General features: G+C 41.9%; 1 protein-coding gene across 1 annotated transcript in view; it reads right to left on the bottom strand.

Moving 5' to 3' along the window:
* Window positions 1-27,379, bottom strand: part of atp10a (ATPase phospholipid transporting 10A) — a 147,981-nt gene that overhangs the window by 14,999 nt on the left and 105,603 nt on the right. The window contains exons 10-13 of the mRNA XM_052026516.1: window positions 21,946-22,052; window positions 14,014-14,140; window positions 10,625-10,809; window positions 1,480-1,810 (exon numbers count right to left, since the gene is read on the bottom strand). Of these exons, the coding sequence (XP_051882476.1) occupies window positions 1,480-1,810; window positions 10,625-10,809; window positions 14,014-14,140; window positions 21,946-22,052 (750 nt within the window). The remainder of the gene's footprint in view (window positions 1-1,479; window positions 1,811-10,624; window positions 10,810-14,013; window positions 14,141-21,945; window positions 22,053-27,379) is intronic.

Below are 27,379 nucleotides of genomic sequence, written 5' to 3'. Positions count from 1 at the left end.
AAAACCAGGAATGGACACAATGGGCTCCTTCAGTGCTGTTGATTTTCTATAATTCTATTAATGTGATGGAGTTTCTGCTATTTGGTAAACCAATCGTGATGTCTGAAAATAAACAGAAAATGCTCAGCAGGTCGGGCAGCATCAGCAGAGGGAGAAACAGAGACAGCATTCTGAGTTGATAACCCTCCATCAGGAAATGTCCGAGTTGAGTTGACAACCGAGCGACAACTTGAAGCAGCAGAAACACGCCTTCTGAGCCACAATAGCACAGGAATAAGAGAATATCCACCTTGCCTTTCATCACAGAAAACCAAAACTGAGCATCTGATAATTTGGGTGGGCTTTATGGATCTGCCAGCAGTTTGCTGAGGTCTTGATGTTAATACAACTATTCAGATTCCTTGGTATCCACTGAGGCTGCAGAGTTAAGGCACACTATATAGACTTACAGAAGATAGGCATTTAACCCCCACAATCTATTTCCATAATCCTGTGGCTATTATGCTTGTAAAATCTGGGTCATTATCTACACTCGCACCACAGCAAAGTGGTATGGCAGGCTTTGTTTGGATACTGTAATAGTTCTGCTGGAAGTGATACAATACAGGATCTGCATGTTACTTATATTGAGAAATGTTACTCAACCTCCCCAGTGCAGAGGTGACGCCATTTACATTCCCTTAGTAATACAGGAGCCAAAACGTTGATTTCAATGACGGGCTATCCTGGTGTATTCCCTTGAGAGTGAAGAATAATATCATAAAAGTTGTTTAAGGTGGTTAAAGAATGAATAAGGAACTATTTCTTTTTGGGCAGCAGAGGGCATAACACTAAAATTAAGAATTAGACTGTTCAGGAGGTACTGTTTCGCATAAGGGTCAGTGGAGATTTTAGGCTCATCAAGTGTGGGCCTTTGTATCAGAACATCACAATTCTGCAACAGATTTAGTCCAGCCCAAGACTGTCCTCGTGAGTTGGATCACCTAATTTAACTACACCTAACTGACAGAGGCAAGTTAAATTCTTGTACAGTCTCAAACTGATAGAGTCCTGTTGCATTAGTTATTAAGGGATACAATGACTACATGAATTTAGGATACAAACGAGTCAGAATAATCTGAAGGCTTGGATAAGTTGCTTCCAGTAGCATCATGACATCTACTTGACTTTGTTGTTAGACTAACATTAAACCTCTGGATATAATGAAACAGTGGCTTATTCTGTGGTTGTTTTAATACTTGCGTGAGAAGAATGAGAAGCTGGAGTGGGCCATTTGAATCCTCGAGCTTGTTCCACCATTCAATAATATCATGGCTGATCTTTTATTTTAGTGGGACTTTCCTGCACCAACACATCCCCCAATTTACTTAATAACCAAAAATCTATCATTCGATCTGTCAGTATTTGAAACATTTAAAAGGCTGCTTGGTGATCTCAATAACATAATGTGTCTGCAAGCAAAAAGCTAAACATACTCACCTATTGCCAAGGTCATTACTTTTAGTTTGTCCCGCACCAATTTGACGACCATGCTTTTTTGCAATGGTGTGGAACGGCAACACAACACGGTATGACAACTTTGGGCTAACGCAAGAAACTTGTCCTCCAGTGTTCTCTCCAATGCAAAGGTCAGAGTCCTCCCATCGATTACCAAGCTGAAGTTGTGTCGCAGTGCAGCCGAGCTCGACGAAGTTCCATTTGAAGGGACAGAGGCAACCAAACCATTTGCAGTAACATGCGAACGTTTGTTCTGAGGACTCTTTGATTCTATGTTGTTTAAGCATTGCTCCAGCAAAGCTGCACAGTCCTCCTGTTGGCAATGGGGTTGAACATTAGAAACAAGCAGATACTGCAGCATGTCAATCACAGCTGTGATATAGATACTCTGCTGACACTAACAATGAGGTACAATAAATTCAGGATTATTTTAATTATCTATGCCATTGAAATTCCACATGGTCTTTCTTTGTAACTCTGGCCCCAATACAGACTGAAACCAGGAGTTAATTGGTTTCCTTTCCTACCCGTCTTGTCAATTAGGTGAGCGAACCCAGAGTGCTGTGCCCTGGGTCCATGGAGTACAAAAATAAACCCACCAGAAATTGGTAATTGATTCATTATAGTCACATGTACCGAGATACAGTGAAAGGCTTTGTTTTGCATGCCATCCAGATAGATCAATCCAGACATAAATACATTGAGGTACTACAAAAGGAAAAACAGAATGCAGGATATAGTGTGGCAGTTACAGAAAGAGTGCAGTGCAGGTAGATAAATAAAGTGCAAGGGCCATAATGAGGTAAAGTGAGAGATCAAGAGTTCATCTTTATCATACAAGAGGTCTGTTCAAGAGTCCTATAACAGTGGGAAAGAAGCTGTCCTTGAGCCTGGTGGTGTGTGTTTTCTCAAACAAGAAAGTCAGGAAACAGGACCAGCTCAAAGTTGAAGGTCGATCTTAGGAAAAGCGTGAGCAACTTGCAAAAGAACTGTCTGATGGCAATCTGAGTATAGTTACCATGCAGGAGACCTGTTGAGGCTGCATTCTTGCATATCAACTTGTTGGAACATGGAACAGCGCAGCACAGGAACAGGCCCTTTGGCTCACGATGTGCCGAAATAATTAAATTAATAATCAAGGCCCAACTAAACTAATCCTTTCTGCCTACACAGTGTCCACTTCCTGCACATTCATGCGCCTATCTAAGAGCCTCTTCAATGCCTCTATTGTATCTGCTACCACCCCTGGCAGCACATTCCAGGCACCCACCACTCTCCATGTAAAAAAAAACTTGCCCTGCACATCTCCTTTGAACTTACCCCCTCTCACTTTAAATGCATGCCCTCTAGTATTAGACTTTTCAACCCTGGGAAAAAGATACCGGCTGTCTACTTTATCTGTGTCTCTCATAATTTTATAAACCTCTAGCAGATCTCCCCTCAGCTTCCACCACTCCAGAGGAAACAACTTTCATGGGTTTCGCTTCGGCAGAGGTCGGGACTTCGGGACAGATAAGTTTTCCTTTTTTTTTGTATAGAGTTTTTATCCTAAGGTTTAGTTGAGTAAGGTTCTATTTTTAAGTTTTTAAATAAGCTTTAGTCGGGAATAGTGGGGACTGGACTGCGCAGGTGTGTGACGTCAGCAGGTAAGGAGCAGGCAGTTTAAAAAGCAAACCGCCATATCCAGCGGGCAGCGCCGGAGTGGGCAGCTGAGTGAGAGGGAGCACAGTGTTCTGGGCTTTGGCTCAAGGGGCTTCGGCGTAAAGGTGCGAGGAAAGGTAGGTGACTTGAGTTAAAGGAGGAGTATGAGTGTGGTTTCCTGTACTCAGTGTCAGATGTGGGAATTTCCGGAGTCTCCCTGCCTCCAGGAAGGCTACGTCTGCGCCTGGTGTGACGAGCTGCAGCTCCTGAGGGACCGTGTTAGGGAACTGGAGATGCAGCTCGATGACCTTCGTCTGGTCAGGGAGAGTGAGGAGGTGATAGAGAGGAGTTATAGGCAGGTGGTCATGCCGGGAACATCGGAATCAGGCAATTGAGTCACACAGGAGGGGGAAGGGGAAGGGGAAGAGTCAGGTACTAGAGAGTCCCCCTGTGGCTGTACCCCTCGACAATAAGTACTCCTGTTTGAGTAATGTTGGGGAAGACAGCCTACCTGGGGGGAAGCAACAGTGGCAGTGTCTCTGGCACAGAGCCCGGCCCTGTGGCTCAGAAGGGTAGGGAAGGAGAGAGGGCACTAGTGATGGGGGACTCTATAGTTAGGTGGGCAGACAAGCGATTCTGTGGACGCAGGAAAGAAACTCGGAAGGTAGTTTGCCTCCCAGGTGCCAGGGTCTGGAATGTTTCAGATCGCGTCCAAGATATCCTGAAGGGGGAGGGAGAACAGCCAGAGGCCATGGTACATATTGGTACCAACAACATAGGTAGGGAGAGGAATGAGGTCCTGAAAAGGGACTATAGAGAATTAGGAAGGAAGTTGAGAAGCAGGACCTCAAAGGTAGTAATTTCGGGATTACTGCCTGTGCTAAGCGACAGTGGGTATAGGAACAGAATGAGGAGGAGGTTAAATGCGTGGTTGAGGGATTGGAGTAAGGAGCAGGAATTCAGTTTTCTGGATCATTGGGGCTTCTTTTGGGGCAAGTATGACCTGTTCAAAGAGGACGGGTTGCACTTGAATCCCAGGGGGACCAACATACCGACGGGGAGGTTTGCTAAGGCTACTGGGGAGAGTTTAAACTAGAATTGTTGGGGGATGAGATCTGTACTGGAGAGACTGGGGAAGAGGTGTTTGGCTCTCAAATAGAGGAAGCTAGAAGTAAGTACCATAGGCAGGTGATAGAGAAGGGAAGTGTTCAGACAGGCTTGAGATGTGTCTATTTTAACGCAAGGAGTGTTGTGAACAAGGCAGATGAGCTTAGAACTTGGATCGATACTTGGAGCTATGATGTGGTGGCCATTACGGAGACTTGGATGGCTCCGGGGCTGGAATGGTTGATTCAAGTGCCAGGTTTTAGATGTTTCAGGAAGGACAAGGGGGGAAGCAAGAGAGGTGGGGGAGTGGCACACTGCTGCGGAAAAGGTGGATGTTGTGGAGGGATTGTCTATGGAGTCTCTGTGGGTGGAGGTTAGGAACAGGAGGGGGTCGATAACTTTGCTGGGTGTTTTTTATAGGCCGCCCAATAGTGACAGGGTTATTGAGGAGCAGATAGGGAAGCAGATCCTAGAAAGGTGTGAGAATAACAGAGTTGTTGTGATGGGGGATTTTAATTTCCCAAACATCGATTGGCATCTCCAGACAGTGAGGGGTTTAGATGGGGTGGAGTTTGTTAGGTGTGTTCAGGAAGGGTCCTTGACACAGTATGTAGATACACCTACAAGAGGAGAGGCTGTGCTTGATTTGATATTGGGAAATGAACCTGGTCAGGTGTCAGATCTCTCAGTGGGTGAACATTTTGGTGATAGTGATCATAATTCTATCTCCTTTATGTTAGCACTAGAGAGAGATAGGAACAGACAGACTAGAAAGGCGTTTACTTGGAGTAAAGGGAATTATGAGGCTCTCAGGCAGGAAATTGGAAGATTAAATTGGGAACAGATGTTCTCTGGGAAAAGTACAGAAGATATGTGGCAAATATTCAGGGGGTATTTGTGTGGAGTTCTGCATAGACATGTTCCGATGAGACAGGGGAGTCACGAGAGGATATAGGAACCATGGTGTACGAAGGCTATAATAAATCTAGTCAAAAGGAAAAGAAAAGCATACAAAAGGTACAGAGAGCTAGGTCATGTTAGAGATCTGGAAGAGTACAAGGCTAAAAGGAAGGAACTTAAAAAAGATTAGGAGAGCCAGAAGGGGACATGAGAAGGCCTTGGTGGGCAGGATTAAGGAAAACCCCAAGGCGTTCAACAAGTATGTGAAAAGTAAGAGGATGAGATGTGAAAAGATAGGGCCTATCAAGTGCAGCAGTGGGAAAGTGTGTATGGATCCGGAAGAAATAGCGGAGGTACTTAATGAATACTTTACGTCAGTATTCATTACGGAAAAGGATCTAGGGGATTGTAGTGGGGACATGCAGCGGCCTAAAAAGCTTGAGCATGTAGATATTATAAAAGAGGTGGTGCTGAAACTTTTGGAAAGCATCAAGTTAGATAAGTCGCCGGGACCGGATGAGATGTACCCCAGGTTGCTGTGGGAGGCGAAGGAGGAGATTGCGGAGCCTCTGATGATGATTTTTGCATCGTCGATGTAGACGGGAGAGGTTCTGGAAGATTGGAGGGTTGTGGATGTTGTTCCCTTATTCAAGAAGGGGAGTAGGGATAGCCCAGGAAATTATAGACCGGTGAGTCTGACCTCAGTGGTTGGTAAGCTGATGGAGAAGATCCTGAGAGGCAGGATTTATGAACACTTGGAGAGGTATAATATGACTAGGAATAGCCAGCATGGCTTTGTCAAGGGCAGGTCCTGCCTTACGAGCCTGATTGAATTTTTTGAGAATGTGACTAAGCACGTCGATGAAGGGAGAGTAGTAGATGTAGTGTATATAGATTTCAGCAAGGCATTTGATAAGGTATCCCATGCAAGGCTTATGGAGAAGATGAGGAGACACGGGATCCAAGGGGACATTGCAGTGTGGATCCAGAACTGGCTGGCCCACAGAAGGCAAAGAGTGGTTGTTGAAGGGTCATATTCTGAGTGGAAGTCGGTGGCCAGTGGGGTACCTCAGGGGTCTGTACTGGGACCCTTACTATTTGTGATTTTTATAAACAACCTGGATGAGGAAAAGGAAGGGTGGGTTAGTAAGTTTGCAGATTACATGAAGGTTGGGGGTGTTGTGGATAGTTTGGGGGGCTGTCAGAGGTTACAGAGGGACGTAGATAGGATGCAAAGTTGGGCTGAGAAGTGGCAGATGCAGTTCAACCCAGATAAGTGTGAAGTGGTTCATTTTGGTAGGTCAAAAATGTTGGCGGAATATAGTATTAATGGTAGGACTCTTGGCAGTGTGGAGGATCAGAGGGATCTTGGGGTCCGAGTAATTTCTAGGGTAGTCTAGTAATTTCTAGGGTAGGGACATGTTCGGCACAGCTTTGTGGGCCAAAGGGCCTGAATTGTGCTGTAGTTTTTCTATGTTTCTAACTCAAGCTTGTCCAATATCTCCTTACAGCATATGCCCTCTAATCCAGGCAGAATCCTGGTAAACCTCTTCTGCACCCTCTCCAAAGCCTCCACATTCTTCCTATAATGGGGTGACCAGAGTTGAATGTAATAATCCAGATGCGGCCTAGCTAGAGTTTTATAAACACTCGTATTAACACTCCCAGCCATCGTTTGAGATCACAAGACAGAGGAGCAGAAGTAGGCTATTCGGCCCATCAAGTCTGCTCCATGAGCTAAACTAATACTATTCCTATCTAGCCCCAATTTCCGGCCTTATCCCCATATCCCTTGACTAATTAGATACCTATCAATCTCCTCCTTAAACACCCCAAATGATCGGGCCTCCACAGCTGTACATGGCAAAGAATTCCATAATTTCACTACCCTCTGGCTAAAGAAATTTTTCCTCACTTCTGTTTTAAACTGGTACCCTCTAATTCTAAGATTGTGCCCTCTAGTCCTGGACTCACCCACCAGAGGAAACAGCTTAACCACATCTACTCTGTCCAGTCCTTTCAACATTCTAAATGTTTCTATGAGGTCCCCTCTCATTCTTCTGTACTCCAATGAATACAGTCCAAGAGCCGACAAACGCTCATCGTATGTAAGCCCTTTCATTCCGGGAATCATCCTCGTAAATCTTTTCTGAACCTTCTCCAACATCAGTACATCCTTCCTAAGATAAGGGGCCCAAAACTGCACACAGTATTCCAAATGAGGTCTCGCCAGTGCCCCATAGAGCCTCATCAACACTTCCTTACTTTTATACTTTATACCTCTTGAGATGAATGCTAACATAGAATCTGCTTTCTTTACCGCCGATCCGACCTGGTGATTAACCTTTAGCATATCCTGCACGAGGACCCCCAAGTCCCTTTGTACTTCTGTACTTTGAATTTTCTCCCCACCTAGATAATAATCTGCCCATTTATTTCTTTTTCCAAAGTGTACAACGGCACATTTCTCAACATTGAATCTCATCTGCCATTTCTTTGCCCATTCTCCTAAACTATCTAAGTCTTTCTGCAACCTTCCTATTTCTTCAATACTCCGTACTCCTCCACCTATCTTGGTGTCGTGTGCAAACTTAGCCACAAGACCATTTACTCCATCATCCAAATCATTAATGTACAAAGTAAAAAGAAGTGGCCCCAACACCAACCCCTGCGGAACACCACTAGTAACCTGTAGCCAACCAGAACAGGATCCTTTTATTCCCATCCTTTGCTTTCTGCCTACCAGCCAATGCTCCACACATTCCAATATCCTACCTGTAATTCCATGAGCTCTCATCTTATTAATCAGCCTCTTGTGCGGCACCTTGTCAAAGGCCTTTTGAAAGTCAAAATACACAACATCCACAGCCTCTTCCTTATCCACCCTACCTGAGATTTCCTCAAAAAACTCCAATAGGTTGGTCAGGCAGGACCTTCCCTTCACGAAACCATGCTGGCTTGGACCTATCTTGCCTTGCACCTCTAGGTATTCCATAACCTCATCCTTGAGGATCAATTCCAATAACTTTCCCACCACCGATGTCAGACTAATAGGTCTGTAATTTCCTTTATGCTGCCTTCCACCATTCTTATACAGCGGAACTACATTTGCGACCACCCAGTCCTCCGGAACCATGCCCGAGTCTATTGATTCCTGGAAAATTATCACCAATGCCTCCGTAATCTCTGAAGCCACCTCCTTCAGAACCCGGGGGTGCACTTCATCCAGTCTGGGAGACTTATCTGTCTTTAGTCCATTTAGCTTCCCGAGCACCTTCTCTCTAGTAATCTTAACTGAATTCAGTTCTGTCCCGAGACCCCTGACTATCTGGTATATTGCTGATGTCCTCCACAGTGAAGACTGATGCAAAATACTCATTTAGTTCCTCTGCTATCTCTCTGTTATCCATTATAATCTCTCCCGCACCATTTGCAATTGGTCCTATATCAACCCATGTCTCTCTTTTATTCTTCATATATTTAAAAAAACTCTTGCTATCTTTTTGAATGTTATCTGCCAACTTCCTTTCATAAATCATCTTTTCTTTCTTAATGACCTTCTTAGTTTCTTTCTGCAGGTTTTTAAAAGTTTCCCAGTCTTCTGTTTTCCCACTAATTTTTGCTTCCTTGTATGCCCTCCCTTTTGCTTTTATTTTAGCCTTCAGCTCTCTCGTTATCCACATTTGTGCCATTTTTCCATTCATAATCTTCTTTTCTCTTGGAATATATCTATCCTGCATTTTCCTTATTTCTTGTAGAAATTCCATCCATTTCTGCTCTGCCGTCCCTCCAACTAGCTTACTTTTCCAATCAGTTTGGGCCAGTTCCTCTCTCATGCCACTGTCATTTCCTTTGTTCCACTGAAATATTGACACATCTGACATCAGCTTCTCCTTTTGAAATTTGAAACTGAACTCAATCACATTATGATCGCTAGTTCCTAATGGTTCCTTTACCTTTAGTTCCCTAATCACCTCCGGTTCGTTACACAGCACCCAATCCAAAACAGCCGATCCCCTAGGGATGTGTTATAAATGCTGCACTACCCAGCAACACCAATATTCTGTCAAAAAATACTTCTACGTTCTGAGGCTGATCTGTTTCACCTTTTTCAGAAAGAAGACAATTGGCTCTCTACACCATTGCTTTTGGCTTCCAGTCGAGGCCAGCAACAGTCATTTCTTTCTCCTTCCTTTGTGTCTCTTCTTATGTCTTATAGTTATTTGCTAAGGGTTTTGATGTATATGCCAAAGGTAAAAAATCAAAACTGGTGACTTTATGGGAGTTTATGGATCAGTGTCAGCTCCTTGGAAAAACACTCAATGGATTTATTTACACACTGTTAAATTCAGCAAGGCTTCGGAAAAGCTGCCATGCAACAGCACACACAGCTGACATCTGCTGAAACTAACAGATGCTCTCTGATTATTCTTGCTTCATCTGCATTTGCAAACTGCCTCAATGTAAGTTAGCTTTGGATTAACTGAAATCATTCAGTTCTTCATTTGCAATATGGACTCTTCCCTGAATTTTAAAACTGAAAGTTATATTAAATGCATCACATCATATTAAATTATATATTATGTTAAATGCCTGTTTTTCAATTTACACAAAAGCTGGAAAGTTAAATTAATAAAAAAAAAATAAAATTTTGACTTTCAACCCATTTCTCTCTGCACTCATGCTGTTTGACTTGCTGCATAGTTCTAGAATTTTCTATTTTTAATTCTACTTTCACAGCTGGCTCAATGTTAAATTTTTTCCCTACTTGTCATGAAAATGCTACTATTGCTCTTAAAAGACATACTAACATAGAAACTGTAAGGTGTCAAACTAAGTGTACCAGAAAATCAAACCTGACCAGTGGAATATTTCCAGCATCTTTTGTGTGTAAATACATGAGGAATATTGTTGAATTTTCATGTACTAGTTTTCATTTGAAAGAAGATATGGTCACGCTGATGAGATAAAACAATTAGTCAGGAGGATAGAATCAGAAGGGAGAAAAGATATTTTGGGAATAGAAGGTAGAGTTTGAGGGAGGAGGGACTTAAGAAGTCAAATGGAAAAGGAAAGGGCAAAGTCAGGGGTTGTAATAACCAATATAAAATGATGAGGGTTCTGGACAGAATGGATAGCGCGAGGCACTTTGGAAAAGACTAGAGGTTGTAGGTATCAAATGAACATGAAAAGAATTAAGAGGAAGATGAGGAAAACATTTCATGCAGTGTGTGGTTGGAATCTGCAAAGTACTGCCTGCCTGTGTGGTGGGGGCAGGTTCCTTCGTGGCCTTCAAGAGGAATTTGGATAAACATGTGGTGGACAAAAAATTTGCAAGGCAAAAGTGCTGGGGCTAGAGCTGATAGCAGCTGCTCCGGTCACAATGGGCTGAATGGCCTCATTGCATGCTGCAATCCTTCTATAATTCTATCTTAATAAAGGTAACTTGGGGTTGGATGTGGAAATTTTGCTCACTCACCTGAGATTCAGCATTCATGGTGAGAAGCTCTTCATCTTGACCAAGGAGTTTGCAAGAGTATGCGATATTGATTGCGGTTTCCTGTTTGTCCCCAGTGAGTACCCATATCTGCAAAGCAGCTTTTCGTAGATTAGCTATTGTTTCAGGAACACCCTCCTGTAAGCGGTCTTCGATGCCTGTGGCCCCTGAAAAGGTGACAGATGACATAGGAGTGAAATAACTTGCTAACATCTGTACAGTGCAAAAGGACTCATTCCATTTCATGAAAAGAGGGAACTTAGAGACAAGAATGGGCCAGCTATCAAACCTGCCCACTGCAGTGAAGCCTCTCAGAAAAAGGTTGTTCTTATTAAGTGACTGTGTGCATTATTCTGTACTATTCACAGAGGAACCATTGAAGCGTACTTAAGGTACAAAAAAGGTCTTAATGGATGATCAATGGGTCAGTGAAAACTATTTGGAAGGAGCAAAGTTGTAGCCTGAGTCTGTTGCATTGCTATGAATCTCTCATAATGTGAATAGGGTCTAAACAAAGAGTGGACTACAGACACTAACTTGTACAAAAACACTGGGAGAGATGACTTGAAGCAAACTGACTCCAGTCATCAGAACCTCAAAATGTTGTAACTAAAAGTAAAACAGAGCACCTGACATGTACGCCATTGCATAAAATATCAGCTGGCTTGTAGCACTGACGCAGACTGGTCAGATGACATTAAAAACTGCAAGGAAAAAGGTTCAGCAATTTCAACTGCCTTCCAAATGCTTGGATTTACTTATGCCCTTGGCCACAATCACAGCTATCTGCTGCTTTTTTTAAAGATAATATATGGTTTCAGAAATGTTGAGTTTTCCCATCTGAATTCATAAATTCAACTACCAATGCAAACTTTTCCATACCTTCACTATCACAGCAGATGTGATTTATCACATAACCACTTTTAAAAAGAATTACTGCAAAGGAAGACACATGACTCTGTTGAAGGAAAGGAACATATTGCTGAAAATGCTACTGGTTATTCCTTCCACAGAGAGCACTAGATCAAAAACAATTTTTACATACACATGCATCAATTAAATACATTTTGTCAGTCAAGCATCAATAAACAGTTCAAACTTCATTACAGCAGAACTGTTTACAGCACTCACCAGTTCTGGGTTATAGAGATGTCCATTTTAAATGCTTGTGCTTTTTTTTTCGGAGAAATTAAAAGCAGTTGCACAGCGTGTGAGATTCATGACTGACAACTCAACAAATATTCCTATACAACGTGAGTGCTGATGTGCTCATGTACTTTTTTTAAAAACATTAAAATACACTGGATTTAGAAAAACAGCTGCCCGGGCATTTTCTACTGGTAAAACTGAAACTAAAATAAAAGGTCTATTATTTCATAATATATTTCAAAAATGACAGAAAAATTGCTCTATTTTCCAGTCTGTGAGTTTATAAGAAGTCAGACCAGAAATCACTTTGATCTGTTACAAGCCTATCCATATCACTTCGGCTTTGCAACCAACCTCATCATTTTATACTTAGTTGGCAGATTGACACAGTTAGTTTGGCATGAATTCTGATAGATATGAGCACATTTCCCTATACAGATTTACAGTTCTGTAAATGGATGGAGCAGTTTTTGGTGGCTTATGCCCACTTTCCCAGATGCCACTGCTGGCTTCATCGCTTCCAAATGCTGGCAAGTTCAGAACTCCTGCATGAAGGCCGACATCCCAAACTCTTGCTGGGAAACTCCACCGGCTATTCCCTAATACCGAACAACTATGGACCAGAAATTCACTGGCACCCAACCCCCTGCACTTATGCTGGGATATCTGCTCTTAGATCCTGAACATCCTTTGGCCTATTAATCTCAATGGAGAGTATATGGCAGAGGAAAAGAAGAACTAGCTAAATTACATACTTTTTTAAATAATTTGAGCTTACAGTAAAGGCAATATTATTTTTTATTTTTAATTTTTAAAATAAGTTTAACATTTATTAATGTTTATTTTGCTTTAAAGAATTTTGTGAATACTCCTGAATGTTGCTTACATTTACAAGCATCAAAAAACCTAAAAGCCTTGACTGAGAGTGAAGTTGGGGAGTGTGGCTCTGCCCTCTGTCAAAAGTTTTTTTTAAGATGAGATGAGATAGCTTTATTAGTCACATGTAAATCGAAACACACAGTGAAATGCGTCTTTTTGCGTAGAGTGTTCTGGGGGCAGCCCGCAAGTGTCGCCACGCTTCCGGTGCCAACATAGCATGCCCACAACTCCTAGCCTGTACGTCTTTGGAATGTGGGAGGAAACCGGAGCCAGAAGAAACCCACGAAGGCACGGGGAGAACGTAAAAACTCCTTACAGACAGTGGTCAGAATTGAACCTGAGTTGCTGGCGCTGTAAAGCATTACGCTAACCGCTACACTACTGTGCATGAAGTAGTTGCATGGTTGGTACGAGTTCTGGACCGCCCACATGATGCAAGATCCTGGTGCTGGTTGAGGTTTTACCTATCATGAGAGGAATGTCTCTGGACTTGGGTTCTAATTTAGGAACATGCGCATGCACTGCATTCAGGAATACTATGTACCTCAGCACCAGGTGCATGCAGCGAACTCTACTCTGCCTAGTATGGCCCAATGCAGGGTAATATTCTACTCTTTGAATGCACTCTATGAAAATAACCTAAGTCTTTAAATTAGAATCCAGCAACACAGAAGCACCAAATTCCATATAAATAAAAAGATAACAAATCAGTACAATTATCTACTAAATTGGAAAGTGCCTGAACACTTTTCAGATACATTTGTCCAGTTTTCTCAAACATTGAAACACAGGGTTAACAAAAATAATTGCAACGCAAAAAACAGATGCTGAAAACCTGAAATTAAAACCGAGAATACGGGAGATACTCAACAGGTCAGGCAGCATCTGCGAAGAGAAAAAAAAAATGAATTAATGTTTCAGGTTAATGACCTGAAATGGGTTTTGATAATTGGTCATCAACTTTAAACATTAACTCATGTTTTTCTCTCTCCACAGATGCTGCCTGACCTGCTGAGTACTATTGCCATTCTCTGTTTCAATTTCAAGGTTAATACAGCATGGTGTATGGAAGCAGGACAGATGTACTTCTTCTGTGTTGTGGGAACACCTGATTTTATTAATTAATGTAGTTTATTACCGAGATATTCTCATTCTATTGAAACCTTATTAATGAAAGTAAGTTTGGTGGAAAAGCCCCATACATTGTCAGTGTCTCCGCAGACACAGAATTCCAAAGATAAGCATGAGAATTTTTGCCAACTACTTGCTTTTAAGACCCAATATATCACAGCACAGATGTGCTTACCTAAGGCCTACTATAACACCCAAGAGTTATCCCATACCTAACAGCTGAAGGTCAATCTCCAAACAGACTGCTGACTGGTACAGAAGCTCATCTCTATTTTCAACGGAGGATTCTGCCTCCAAGCGGTTTTCCAGCCAACGTGCATACTCTTCCTTATGCAAGACCTGAAATTATAACAACCAATAAATGTTAGGCCAGGGCTGACAATGTTAGAGATTTTCTTCAGAAGGATTATCAGGTACAAAACCCATAGATGCTTGATTATAAATTGGATCACTGAACAGTATAACTGTCCACCAAGCATCAAACTGGAAACAAACTATAAACAAAACCAGGGACACTGTTACAACAGAGGCAGGCAGTTTGAGTCAGAGCAATGATGGGACTTGGGTTACATCTTTGCCACTGGTTCATTCCATGACCAGGGAAAACAGGAGCTCTGAACAGGTGTACTTACATCTATAAGCACTGACCTGTATAGGCAGGGCTAAATGGTGTACCACAGGAATTAGTGCTGGGACCCTTGCTGTTTGTGGTACATCTTAATGACTTGGATGTGAAGTTTGCAGATGACATGAAAGTTGGCGGTGGTGTGGACAGTAATGAAGGTTCTCCAAGGCTGCAGCAGGATATAGGTTGGATGGAAAGTTGAGTGGAGCATCGGCAGGTTTAAATTAATCCCAACTCGTGTGAGGAGAGGCATTTTATGAAGTCAAATAGGGGTTGGACAAACACAGTAAATGGTAGGGCGCTAAGGAATGTTGATGAACAGATAGACCTTGGGGATTAAATGCACATTTCCCTGGAAGTGGCAACACAGGTAGACATGATGGTGGAGCTTGCCTTCATAGGTCAGGGCATAGAATATAATACACTGGTTAGACTGCATTTGGAGTATTTTGTACTGTTCTGGTTGCCACGCTCTAGGAAGTGTGTGATTGCACTGGAAGAGACTGCAGAGGAGATTCAATAGGATGTTGCCTGGATTGGACAACTTTACTTATGTCAAGAGATTGGATTGGCTGGATTTGTTTTCCTTGGAGCGTAGGAAGCTGAGGGTGACGGGAAGGGGATATATAAAATTGTAAGAGGCCTCGATAGGGTAGATAGTCAGAATTTTTCCCCCCCATGGTAGAGGTATCGAAAATAAGAGGGCATAGTTTTAAGGTAAGAGGAAGGAGTTTTAAAGGTGATTTAGTGTAACACAATTGCAGCGCCAGCGACCCAGGTTCAATTCCCACCGCTGTCTGTAAGGAGTTTGTGCGTTCTCCCCATGTCTGCATGGGTCTCCCCTGGGTGCTCCGGTTTCCTCCCACATTCCAAAGGCGTATGGGATAGGAAGTTGTGGGCATGCTATGTTGGTGCCGGAAGGGTGGAGACACTTGCGGGCTGCCCCCAGAACACTCTACACAAAAGATGCATTTCACTGTGTGTTTCGATGTACATGTGACTAATAAAGATATCTTATTTTATTAACTTTTTTTTATTTACACAGGGTGGTTGACATCTGGAACAAGCTGCCAGAGGAGGTGGAGGAGATAGATGCAATCACTATGTTTAATAGACATTTAGACAGGCATTTAAATAGGCAGGGAATAGAAGGATACGGATCTAATATGGAGAAAAAGGAATAGTGGCGATCTGCAAGGAGGTTGGCAATGGACACGATGGGCTGAAAGGCCTGTTTCTGTGCTGTACGACTCTATGACTCTAAATGCTTAGTCAGTGAACAGGGAGGGTGAGAGTAGGCTCACTGGTAATATTAACGCATGATCAGAACAAGGATAGAGAAAAAATCCACAGCTCACACGATGTGCTGTCCCACTCTCTTTAGTTCCCTGCAGAACTCCAACTTATTCTCTCTCACATGCCCATCAACTGCCCTTTAAATCTTTTGACTGTACTACGGGATAATTTTACGGTAGCCAATTAACCTACTTGCACATTTTTGGGATGGGGCAGGAAGCCAGAGCAAATGGAAGAAACCCACAGGGAGAACATACGAATTCCACACAGACAGCACTGGAGGTCAGGACTGAACCTGCATCCCCGCAGTTGTGAGACAGCAGCACTAACTGCTGGTGCAACATGTCACCTTGCTGTGCCACTGTAGACATCTCTCAACTAACATCAGAGAGAGAGATTATCAGGTTATTATCTCAGCACTGTTTGTGGGGGCTTGCTGTTTGCAATCTATCGCAATTCCTACATTGTCATGGAATCTAAAAAAAGTTACTTACTTTTATATTAAATTGCTTACATCCTATTTTCGGTCATCAAGGATTATATAAAAAATGATGCTGTAAAAATGAAGGCTCTTTCTTTTAATGTAAAGATGGGACTGCCCTGTAGGGGCAGCAACGTGCAGCGTTAGGTGTTTATGAAGAGCCTTGAGCACAGTCAGTTAATTTAAATGACGAGTTCTCAGAATGATTGAGGATAAATTCCTTTTTCACCAAACTGTTTTTAAATAATGAATAAAATTTCAAACCCTTTTTAGAATGAAACTGAAGTTTAAACAAAGAGCTAAAGATATATTTTTCATATGAAAACAGATCCAAATTTTAAAATACATTAATCTCAGTCTTGTGAAAAGACAAGTAGATGTACTGTATTTAAGCTGTATTTCTGTATTATGCAGACTTCAGCTTTGCATATAATTTATTTTCTTTCTTTATTAGTTTACATTTGTTTTACATTTCAGTCCTGTTAATTCATTGCGGTTGTTTTAACTGTGCAACAAAGACTGAAATACTGGATTAATGGACCATGCATCCACTTGATAGAATAATATAACGTGGACAAGCCATATCAAATTGCCGTAGGTTAACAAAGCCAGGCGGGCAGGACAGCAGCTGAGAAATTTATTGGATTGCTGTATAACTCTCAGCATCTTTTTGTTCAGACTCCAGGCTCCATTGAAAATATCTCAGTGCACAGTCTGACCAAAGGCCAGGAGCCAGTTCAAACAGTGATGGTCCTCTCTGTCAACCACACTTCTTTCTGTGCAGGAGAGTTTGTACAGGCAAGGACTAATGCATGTATTAAAATGCATTAAATTGCCTGAAACACTAAAGGCACTAACACTGATGCCTTTCTTCCTTCCATTGGCTTTAGAGGCATGAAGTCAGAATCATACAGCATAGAAACATGGTCCTCTCTGTCCATGTCAACCATCTATACTAATCCTATTTATCTACATTTCATCCATAGCCTTCTACGCCTTGGCAATTCAAGTGCTTGTCTAGATACTTCTTAAATGACTGATTCAGATTAGTTTATTGTCATGTACACCAGGGTGCGATGAAATTCCTTGCTCACATGAAGCTCACTGTTGGTGGAAAAATTCCCCCTCTAAACCTCATACTCTTTACCTTAAACCTATGCCCTCTGGTTATAGATACCTCTGCTATGGGGGATGGTTTACTACAGTCTACCCTATCTATGCCCCTCATAATTTTGTACACCTCTATCAAGTTCCTTTCAATTTCAATATCTTCCATAATCTGAAAGGAAAGGAATTGTATTTCTATAGTGACTTACACATCCTTTGCAGCAACTTCCTAAGTCACATTAAAGCCAATGAAGTTTCTTTTGAGTTGGAATCATTGCTAAAATGCAGGAAATGTGGTAGCTAATTTGTATACAGCAAGCTGCCTCAAGCAGCAATGTGATTACAACCAGACAATATTCCCTGTGTTAATGGTGATGGTTGAGGGAAAAATATTGGTCCAAACACCAGGGATAATTCTCTTGACAGTGGATCATCAGCGGACAATTTTGCGTTGAGAAGTCTGAAATATGAGACGAACTCACAGCATTCTGATTCAGAGGTGAAACTGCCATCAACTGTGTCACAGCTAACACTGACTTTGAAAAGGACATGGAAGTCACTGTATAAATACTACTCCTTTCCTTCTTTCAGATTATGGAAAACATTAAGGAGAGGGATGTGATAGAGGGGTATACCCTCCACCCACACAAGTGGTCTGATGCATTTCCTGCTCCACTTACTTCCTCCTCCACACTGCCACGATTTTATCTCAAACTTATACATTTCAAAAAATACTACTTAATCTCAAGTCAGCCAGGTAATTACTTATTAATATTTATAAATGATTCGTTACTTTAAATATAGCAGTCTGAGTGTGCTGTTTAAAAAATGATACTCAGGATGTGGGTGTTTGTAAGGGGTCAGTATCTATTCCCTATTTCTAAATGCTTTAAGGTGATAGAGCAAATGTTTTGAATTGTTGTATTCTTGCAGTATGGATCATCAGGAAGTACCAGGACTTTGGCGTTTTGTAGATAGGATGACGTAAAAGTGTCAGTATCTCACTTAATAATGAATAATAATTCCTAATTCAAAATGTTAGTGGCATAACAATGGAAACTTTGGCAAAACTATCCAGGTTATTGAGGGAGTGCTGCTCAGGTAGAGGTGCCATTTTAGAAGAGATGCTAGACCGAGGCTTGTCTACCTCTCAGGCGGATGTAAAAGATCTATTCGTTATTTATCCCTCAATCAATACTTCTAAACCACAGCTTATCTGGTCATTACCACATGAGCGTTTGTGGGAGTTTGCTGTCTACAAATTGGCTGCAACACTTTCTACAGTGATGAGTATTTAATTAGTTGTAAAGACCTTTGTGATGTTCTGAAAAAGAAATGAAACACATTACTGAAATACAAGACTCTCTCTCCGCAAGAGAGAAGCAAAGCAAACCATTCTTGATAAAAATAAGTTTGGACGCCAATATAAGACTATCGAAGAGAGGAATTTTCCATTACAGAACCCGTCTGGAACCTAATTTTCTAGCCAGGTTTCCAAACAAAAAATTCCTTGCTTTTAAGGCAGTTTTGCGAGCTAGGCAGCTTTGTACAGAGAGGAATGGTGAAGAAATCAACTGAAAGGAAAGAGCAAACAAACATTTACCCTTCTCTTAATAAAACAAAAAAATCAATGGGTTTAGCTGTTGTTTTGTTTTCCATTCGAATCCCATTAAACATCTAGTCATCACTTCATCCACCCCTTTACTCCCTTCACTGCAGGTGCACCCAGGCTGAAGCATCTGTAATCTAGAAGTAAGTGGATTGCATGGTACTACTGGTGCTATGGGCTTTAATATGGCAAGTGATGTGCACACACGTTGGTATAGTGAAAATTGCACCTGTTGCTTTATGCATGATTGCTGTAGTATCGAAGTACGCAGACAAGTCATGGATCAGTACACAAAGCAAATTGTGGTTAACATTGCCAAATTGGCATTCTGTGCATACAAACTTATGAGATAGGAACAGGAGTAGGCAACTTGGCTTCTTGAGCCTGCTTCACCATTTAATAATAGTGTGGCTGATCTGATTGGAATCTCAATTCCACATTCCTGTTTACCTGTGATAACCTTTTGTCCCCTGGTTTGTCAAGTATTTATCTACCTCTGCCATAAAACTATTCATGGCTCTTTGAGGAAGAGAGCTCCAAAGACTCATGATCCTCACAGTAAAAAACTGGATAATCTCATATAACACTAAAATAGGGGGTATTGTTGACAGTGAAGGAGGTTATCAAAAATTACAGGGGGATCTTGAAGGGTTGAGTAAGTGTGCTGAGGAATGGCAAATGGGGTTTAATTTAGTTAAAACTTATTTTATCAATAATGGTTTGCTTTGCTTCTCAATTAAGTACAAGATGTTGTATTTTGGAAATTCAAATCCTGGTAGGACTTTCACAGTAAACCACAGGGACCCAGGGAGTGTTGTAGAATTGAGGGACTTTGGAGTATAAGAGTTGGGACATTATATTGCAGTTGTACAAGATACTGGTAAGGCTGCACTTGTTAGTTTTGGTCACCCTGCTATAGGAAACATGTTATTAAAGTAGAAAGGGTGAAGTAAAGATTTATAAGTATGTTGCCAGGACTCGAGGGACTGAGTTATAGGGAGAGGTTGGACAGGCTAGGACTTATTTCCTTGGAGCGTAGGAGACTTAGAGGTGATCTTATAGCGGTGTATAAAATCATGCACAGCCTAGGTAGGGCGAATACACTCATTCTTTTTTCCAGGTTTGGGCAATCAAGAACTAGAGGGCATAGGTTTAAGGTACGGGGGGAAAGATTTAATAGGAACTTGAGGGGCAACTACTTTTTTTTTTACACAGAGGGTGGTAGGCATATGGAATGAGCTGCCAGAGGAAGTGGTTGAGGCAGGTCAATAACAACTTTTAAAAAATAGTTGGACAGCTACATGGACAGGAAAGGTTTAGAAGGATATGGGCCAAATATAGGCAAGTGGGACTAGCTTGGATGGGCATCTTGACCAGTTGGGCCAAAGAGCCTGTTTCCGTGCTGTATGACTCAATGACTCCGAAACAATAACTCCTAATTCCAGGTTCTTCCATGAGGAAACATCCTCTTCACATACATCCCAACAAGATCCTGAAGGATCTTCTGTTTCCATCAAGTACCCCTCGTCATTCTATAGAGCTGAGAGAAATGATAATTAATACACTACACTATTCAAGGATCAACTGAGAATAACATTATTCCAGTCGTCTTTAGGTTGCCTCCTAATTATATATGTTTGAGTTGTAGAAAGGTATTGCACAGAAGGAGGTTGTTCAGCTCATTCTCTCCTAGGTGGCTAAAAGTCCCCTTGGTTAATCCTGTGTATCACCTGTATTTTACCCTCGCAAGAACTGAATCCCAATTTGAGCATCATTTTCTTAACTAACTATAAAACAGAAATAGATTTCCATTTTGGAAGGTTAAACTCCATTGCAGCAAGACTTTCCCTGAACTAGAGTGAAAAGGAATTCTATTTAAGTACAGTCTAAAATACAAGAATGTTCTTGATGCCTGTGCCCATGGTATGATAGATACACACAGCCTCCAAGGTCCACCTGTTAGTAGTTTAACGAGCAATCAAAAAACATTCTTTAGAAAGCAGTGGCAAAAAGCCTGGGTCCACTTTACCCTTGCAATGCCTTATTGGTCAAAGAAAAACTCATAACTCTGTATTCTTACCCCTAAATAAAGGGCCTGAATATCTTTGTCCTTATTTTTGGTTCAGTTAGGAAGTGTCCTTTTATAGTTATTATCTTTGAGAAAATAAGGTACTTCAGTGAAAAAAAATCAGCTTTTAATCTCTGTAACAAATTGTAATTAAATTGCTAATGTCAGGAAATAATATTCACGTAAATGAAGTCTCCCAACACCACCCACCTTTTTCACCTGTCTCCCACCCCAGATCACCCAGTCACTCACTGATTGTGTATTTTATACATATCCACAGCATGCCTTTGGCCAGTGGACACACTGAGCACAATATACATACTTTGATACAACACAGTACTAAATATATACACCATAGGAAAGATGCCATTAAGATGGAAAGACTGCAGAGGAGATTTTCAAGGATGTTGCTGGGACTTGAGGAATAGATGACATATCAGGTTGAGATGCTGCACCAGTCCTGATGCAGGGACTCAACCCAAAACGTTGACTATCCCTCTGCCTCCACAGATGCTGCCTGACCCACTCTGTTCCTCCAGCAGTTTATTTTTACTCCAGATTCCAGCATCTGCAGTCCCTTGTGTCTCGATTAAACAGGTGGTTTGTCTCAGTAATGGAGGAAATCCTGCATGGGTTGTAATGCTGATGGGCATGTTGCTCTCCTCCCAGTTTTATCCCTTATATTTTCATACCTACGTTTCACAGGCGTCAAAATTGTTCAATTATATTTTTACAATAAGCAGCAAGGAATTAACTTTGCAAAAAGATCAACTTTAAAATGAGTTTATGGAGTCATAACCGACAGTGGGTACAAGCAGCATTAGATTGGTTTTGATAGATGCTTGATTGTTGGCGTTGGCTCAGTGGGTCAAAGGGCCTGCTTCCATACTGCATGACTCTATTATACTAACCCACCACTGAGTAAATGGATTCTTAAAGCTTGTAAATGAACACCCACCCGCTTGGCAATGCAGAGTGTCCGCAGTCCATCTGCAGCATACTGGTTTAGGTAATTCTGGGTTTTGTTCCGAATTTTCCTTGTGCGTTTGCCTGTGTTGTTCTCCTCTGAGTTGAAAAGAAAAAGATAAGTTAAAATCTGGAAGATAATAAAACATTCGACATGCTGTGCAGTTGCCAAGAAACCCTCAAACATCGTAAAAATGATTAAAGATGCTTAGACAGGCACAGCAAATAACTTTTCAACAAAATTATCCCAGATGACTCCACTGTACAACTGAACAAATTAAAATATTCTTCTTGGAGGAGGATCATTGAATTTATCTCCCCCTCCATCTGATTTAGTCATCCAGTTGCCATGGGTATTCACCTTCATCCTGGGGAACAGACCTGTAGCACTGGCTGGTTTCTGCAGGCTCGATGTTTGATCCCCCTTTTGAAGTACATTGCTGGTGGAGCGAGCTTTGTAGACCTTATCTAACCCCCACCTGAGGGCAACGCTTAACCCAGCAAACTTGGTTGAGACACCAAGTTCTCACCAACCCCAGGGTTTTCAGGCAACAAATACTTGCAACTCAGATATGATTCATGCCTAATCAATCAATCAGCTGTAATTAATACACCTGCACAACTATTTCAAGCTGGGTTATCTCTAAGGAAGATGTGTCACAATCAGTAATGGTTGCAGTACTGAGACTTCTTAACATCTTTCAAATTGATAATGTATTATTTAAATGTGGTTAGAAGAGCTGTCAGCACCAACACAAGAATATTCATCAGACACTAAGCGGTGAATATGGTCTTCTGGAGTGTGCCCAATTAGCTGGTTGTTTTTCAGTTTAAAGTGTTGTCAATACATCTCTTTTTAATTTGATTTTAATGCTGCTTATGCAGCTTTTAGTTCCAATGTTACAGATACATCTCTAATGCATGACATTTATGATCAATGTTATGCTGCATTGGCACATTACTTCAAGTGATTCACAACAAACTGTGGTGAGTATTTCTGAGGGTTTACCACAATAACTTCCATTTCTTTCAGGGCTGTTCTCTCAGTTTTTTTTTAAAAACACCACTCAATGGATGCATCGACTCTCAGTTTAATAAAGTGCAAACAAATCGAAAGTGGTGATAATAATTACTTCTTTGACAAAAATCTTCCTTCCATCTGACTGTGAACACGCCATTCATGCCCCATTGCTTTTAGGATTCTCATCAACCTTGTGCTCCTGACCAACACAGCCCAGACAAATGGGATTGGTGACTAGTCCACATACATGTTTTGAAAGCTAGGTGTGGCATACATAAAGCAAAATGAAGAGAAAATCATTGATAAAGCTAATCTAAAAACAGAAGTTAAAAAACACTTTTCCAAGTAGACATTCAGGGATCATACAGAGATGCAAGAGGCTGCAGAGATACTGGAATGTGGAGCAACACACAAGATGCTGGAGGAACTCAGTGGGTCAGACAGCATCTATGGAGGTAAAAAGACAGTCGAACTCTCAGGTCGAGACCCTTCATCTGGACTACCAGATCAGAGTAAGGGTCTTGACCTGAAACATCGACTGTGCATTTCTCTCCATAGATCCTGCCTGGCCCACTGTGTTCCTCCAGCATTTTGTGTGTTGCTCTAGACCTTCAGGGGTGTTTGTTCAAATAGGTTATCTATTAAAATTGATTTCCTTCCACATCCCAAAGATGTTTATTGGCTTACACAGGAGACTGTGGATGCTGAAATCTGGAGCAAGATGGCACAGGAGCGTGGTGACTCGTTGCAAGCTGCTCTCTACAGATTGACTCATTACCCTTACTATAATCGCTCTACACTTTACTCTGTAGCGTTATTGTTTTTAACCTGTACTACATCAATCTACTCTGTACTAACCCAATGTAACTGCACTGTGTAATGAATTGACCTGCACAATCAGTATGCAAGACAAGTTTTTCACTGTACCTCGGTACAAGTGACAATAATAAATCAACAGCAATACACAAAGTGCTGTAGGAACTCAGTGGGTCAGGCAGCAGCTATAAAGGGAAATGGGCAGTCGACATTTCGGGTCAAGACCCTCCATCTGGACTGAAAGAGTAGAGGGCAGATAGCCAGTATAAAAAGGGTCGAGGGAAGGGGTGGAGCAAGAGCTGGCAGGTCTAGTTGTTCATTGGCTACTGTAGATTACCCCGAGTCTGGGAGGGAGTACTGATGGACAAGTGAGAGAGAATAGGTTACAGTGATGGCATGGGACTGGTGAGATTGCTCTGAGAATAGCATAGAACATAACAGCACAGTACAGACCCTTCAGCCCACAACGTTATGCCAACATTTTATCCTGCTCTAAGTTCTATCTAACCCTTCCCTCTCACATAGCCCCCATTTCTCTATCATTCATGTGTCTATCTAAGAGTCTCTTAAATGTCCCTAATGTATCCACCTCCACCACCTCTGCCGCCAGTGCGTTCCACGCACCCACCACTCTGTATGTAAAAAAAACTTACCTCTGACATCCCCCCTATACCTTCCTCCAATCACCTTAAAATTATGTCCCCTTGTGTTGGCCATTGTCACCCTGGGAAAAAGTCTCTGACTGTCCACTCGATCTATGCCTCTTATTATCTTGTACACCTCTATCAAGTCACCTCTCATCCTCCTTCTCTTTAAAGAGAAAAACCCTAGCTCACTCAACCTATCCTCATAAGACATGCTCTCCAATCCAGGCAGCATCTTGGTAAATCTCCTCTGCGCCCTCTCTAAAGCTTCCACATCCTTCCTATAATGAGGCGACCAGAATTGAACACAATACTCCAAGTGTGGTCTAACCAGAGTTTTATATAGCTGCAACATTACCTCATGGCTCTTGAACTCAAAACCCCGACTAATGAAGGCCAACACACCATACGCCTTCTTAACAACCCTATCGACCTGCGCGGCAACCTTGAGGGATCTATGGACGTGGACCCCAAGATCCCTCTGTTCCTCCACACCTCATAGACTTAATGGGATGAATGGAAATATGAGAATGACTAAACCAAAACAGTCAAGCCCCACTGAACTTGACAAAAAATTTCTTAATTAAAAGAAAGACATTGATTAGTTTGCTCACACTAAGAAAACCAAAAAATTGGAGGTCAATATAAACACAAATGATCCTATATAACTGAGGCCCTACCTAAATTGTGATATTTCAGAATGTTGCATTCCACAACAGGTCAGATAATCCAGCCCATTCCACCTGTGATGCAACGAGCTGGATCATCCGACCTGCTCCCAGTTCTAGGCTGGAACTGGTGTCTCTAGGCTCCCTCTCAACCATTCCCAGGGTTTTCAGCCTCTCTCTCGGCCACTCTCAGGGCCTCTACATCGCTCTTTGTTGCTACTGGGGTGTTCGGCCCTCTCAGCCACTCCCGGATCACTGGCCTCCCTATCAATTGCTCCCGAGGCCTCTGGTCTTGATCAACAAACAATCTGCTGGAGGAACTCAGCGGGTCGAGCAGCACCTGAGAGAGGTAAGGAATTGTCAACGTTTCAGATCAAAACCTTGCATCAGGACAATTCCACGACTGAAACCAATCACACTGCTGGATCACAGCAAAGAACTGCAGTGCACCCAGGAATGTGTATTGAAAATAAAGAATAATTCCTAAGGTTAAATAACTCCACAGATATGATTTAATGGGAAGATTTAAATGTTTCAAAAAGGCATTAGAAGTATTTATGTTGTCTAGGCTGTTCTCTCTCCCGACCTAAGAAACAAAGAGGACTGCTGACACATCCAGATTACTGTAATTAATAAAAGTGAAGAGTGCTTCCACACAACTCTGTCTGCCTTGCTTGGAGCTCAGCTGCAATTTAGGTTAAGGCTTAATCATGAATCTAATCTCACTTTTAGCTTTGGAGGTCTTGCAGTCATGAAGTCATCCTGAAACTTGCTTTCAAGATGCTTCTTTTTCCACTCACCTAAGCACTTACCATCAGTGTTGGTGTGACCAGTTGAATCACTAGTGGTTAGAATCTACTACGTTAACAGCGTTCCCCCACCCAGTTAAGATTAATGTGTTCTCTCTGCATCTCCAGACTGCTGTGCACTTCCACCATTCCAATAGGGGTAATGATTGCTGTTCATCCCTTCTGATTAAAGGTCATCAACCCAAACTGTTAACTCTGATTCTCTCTCCACAGATGCTGCCTGACCTGCTGATTATTTCCAGCATTTTCTGTTTTTGTCTTAATATTTCATCTTAAACTTGTGTTTTCCACCATCAGATTCTTGTAGAGGAAGACTTGAACTTATAACAGGCCATACCATCACTTAGAACTGGTGCATTTCTTTGATGTGGAATGACTCCTTGAACTGTATTTGCGAAGACTAGGATCTCATAGAGCTATGAGATAAATAACTTATTTTTGGCTGTATCTTCACACAAAGTTCTTTTCTTCTTCCTAGGCAGTTCCTCGGGATCGAGGATGACTTGCTTCCACTCCTGTTTTGTGGGGTTGAGGTAACAAGTGAGGCCAACATGGGAGATGCAGGTTCTTACAGAGATGGGGCAGGAGGTGGCTGACAGACAAGTGGACAGGTAGTTTGTGAGGTGGTGTGCTCCTTCCACTACTTATCAAGGGCTTCTGTGTGCTTCCGAAGCAAGACCTTGATGTTCTCAATACAATCCCGATGGTACTGTTAGTGCCACGAGACACCAGTAGAAATAGAGTCTCAGTTTAATGATTTTTCCACATGACAGAACACTCAGCATAAACAGTGCTCCTGCAGTATTGTAGCCGAGTGTTGGACTAGATTTTGCACTTGAGAGGAAACTAATGACCAACTTTTTAATTCAGAAGTAAGAGAGCTACCGATTAAACCGAAATTAAAAGCATGGGGTCTTCTCTTTTCCCCAATTCTGACCAAATATCCTTTGATCTGAAACACTATCTCTGTTTCTCTTTCCATACTTGAGCATTTCCAGCACTTTCTGTTTCCATTTTAAGATTTCCAGCATTAGCAATATTTTGATTTCAACCACGTTGACTCCTAGTTTGAAGGATTCCTTCAAGGTTGAGCAGATTGGGCCTATGGTCATTTGAATCAGAATCAGGTTTATTATTACTGACATATGTCGTGAAACTTGTTTTGCGGCAGCAGTACAGTGCGAGACATAAAAATTACAAGTTACAAAATAAATAAATAGTGCAAAAGAGGAATAACAAGGTAGTGTTCATGGACCATTCAGAAATCTGATGGCGGAGGGGAAGAAGCTGTTCCTAAAATGCTATGTGTGGGTCTTCAGGGTCCTGTACCTCCTCCCTGATGGAAGTAATTGGTATTGGTTTATTATCGTCACTTGTACCAAGGTACAGTGAAAAGCTTGTCTTACAAACCGATCGTACAGGTCAATTCATTACACAGTGCAGTTACATTGAGTTAGTACAGAGTGCA

This window comes from Pristis pectinata, chromosome 11 (assembly GCF_009764475.1).
Source record: "Pristis pectinata isolate sPriPec2 chromosome 11, sPriPec2.1.pri, whole genome shotgun sequence".
Taxonomy (NCBI): domain Eukaryota; kingdom Metazoa; phylum Chordata; class Chondrichthyes; order Rhinopristiformes; family Pristidae; genus Pristis; species Pristis pectinata.
Note: the sequence above shows the minus strand (reverse complement) of the source record. Positions and strands in the feature narration are given on the sequence as shown.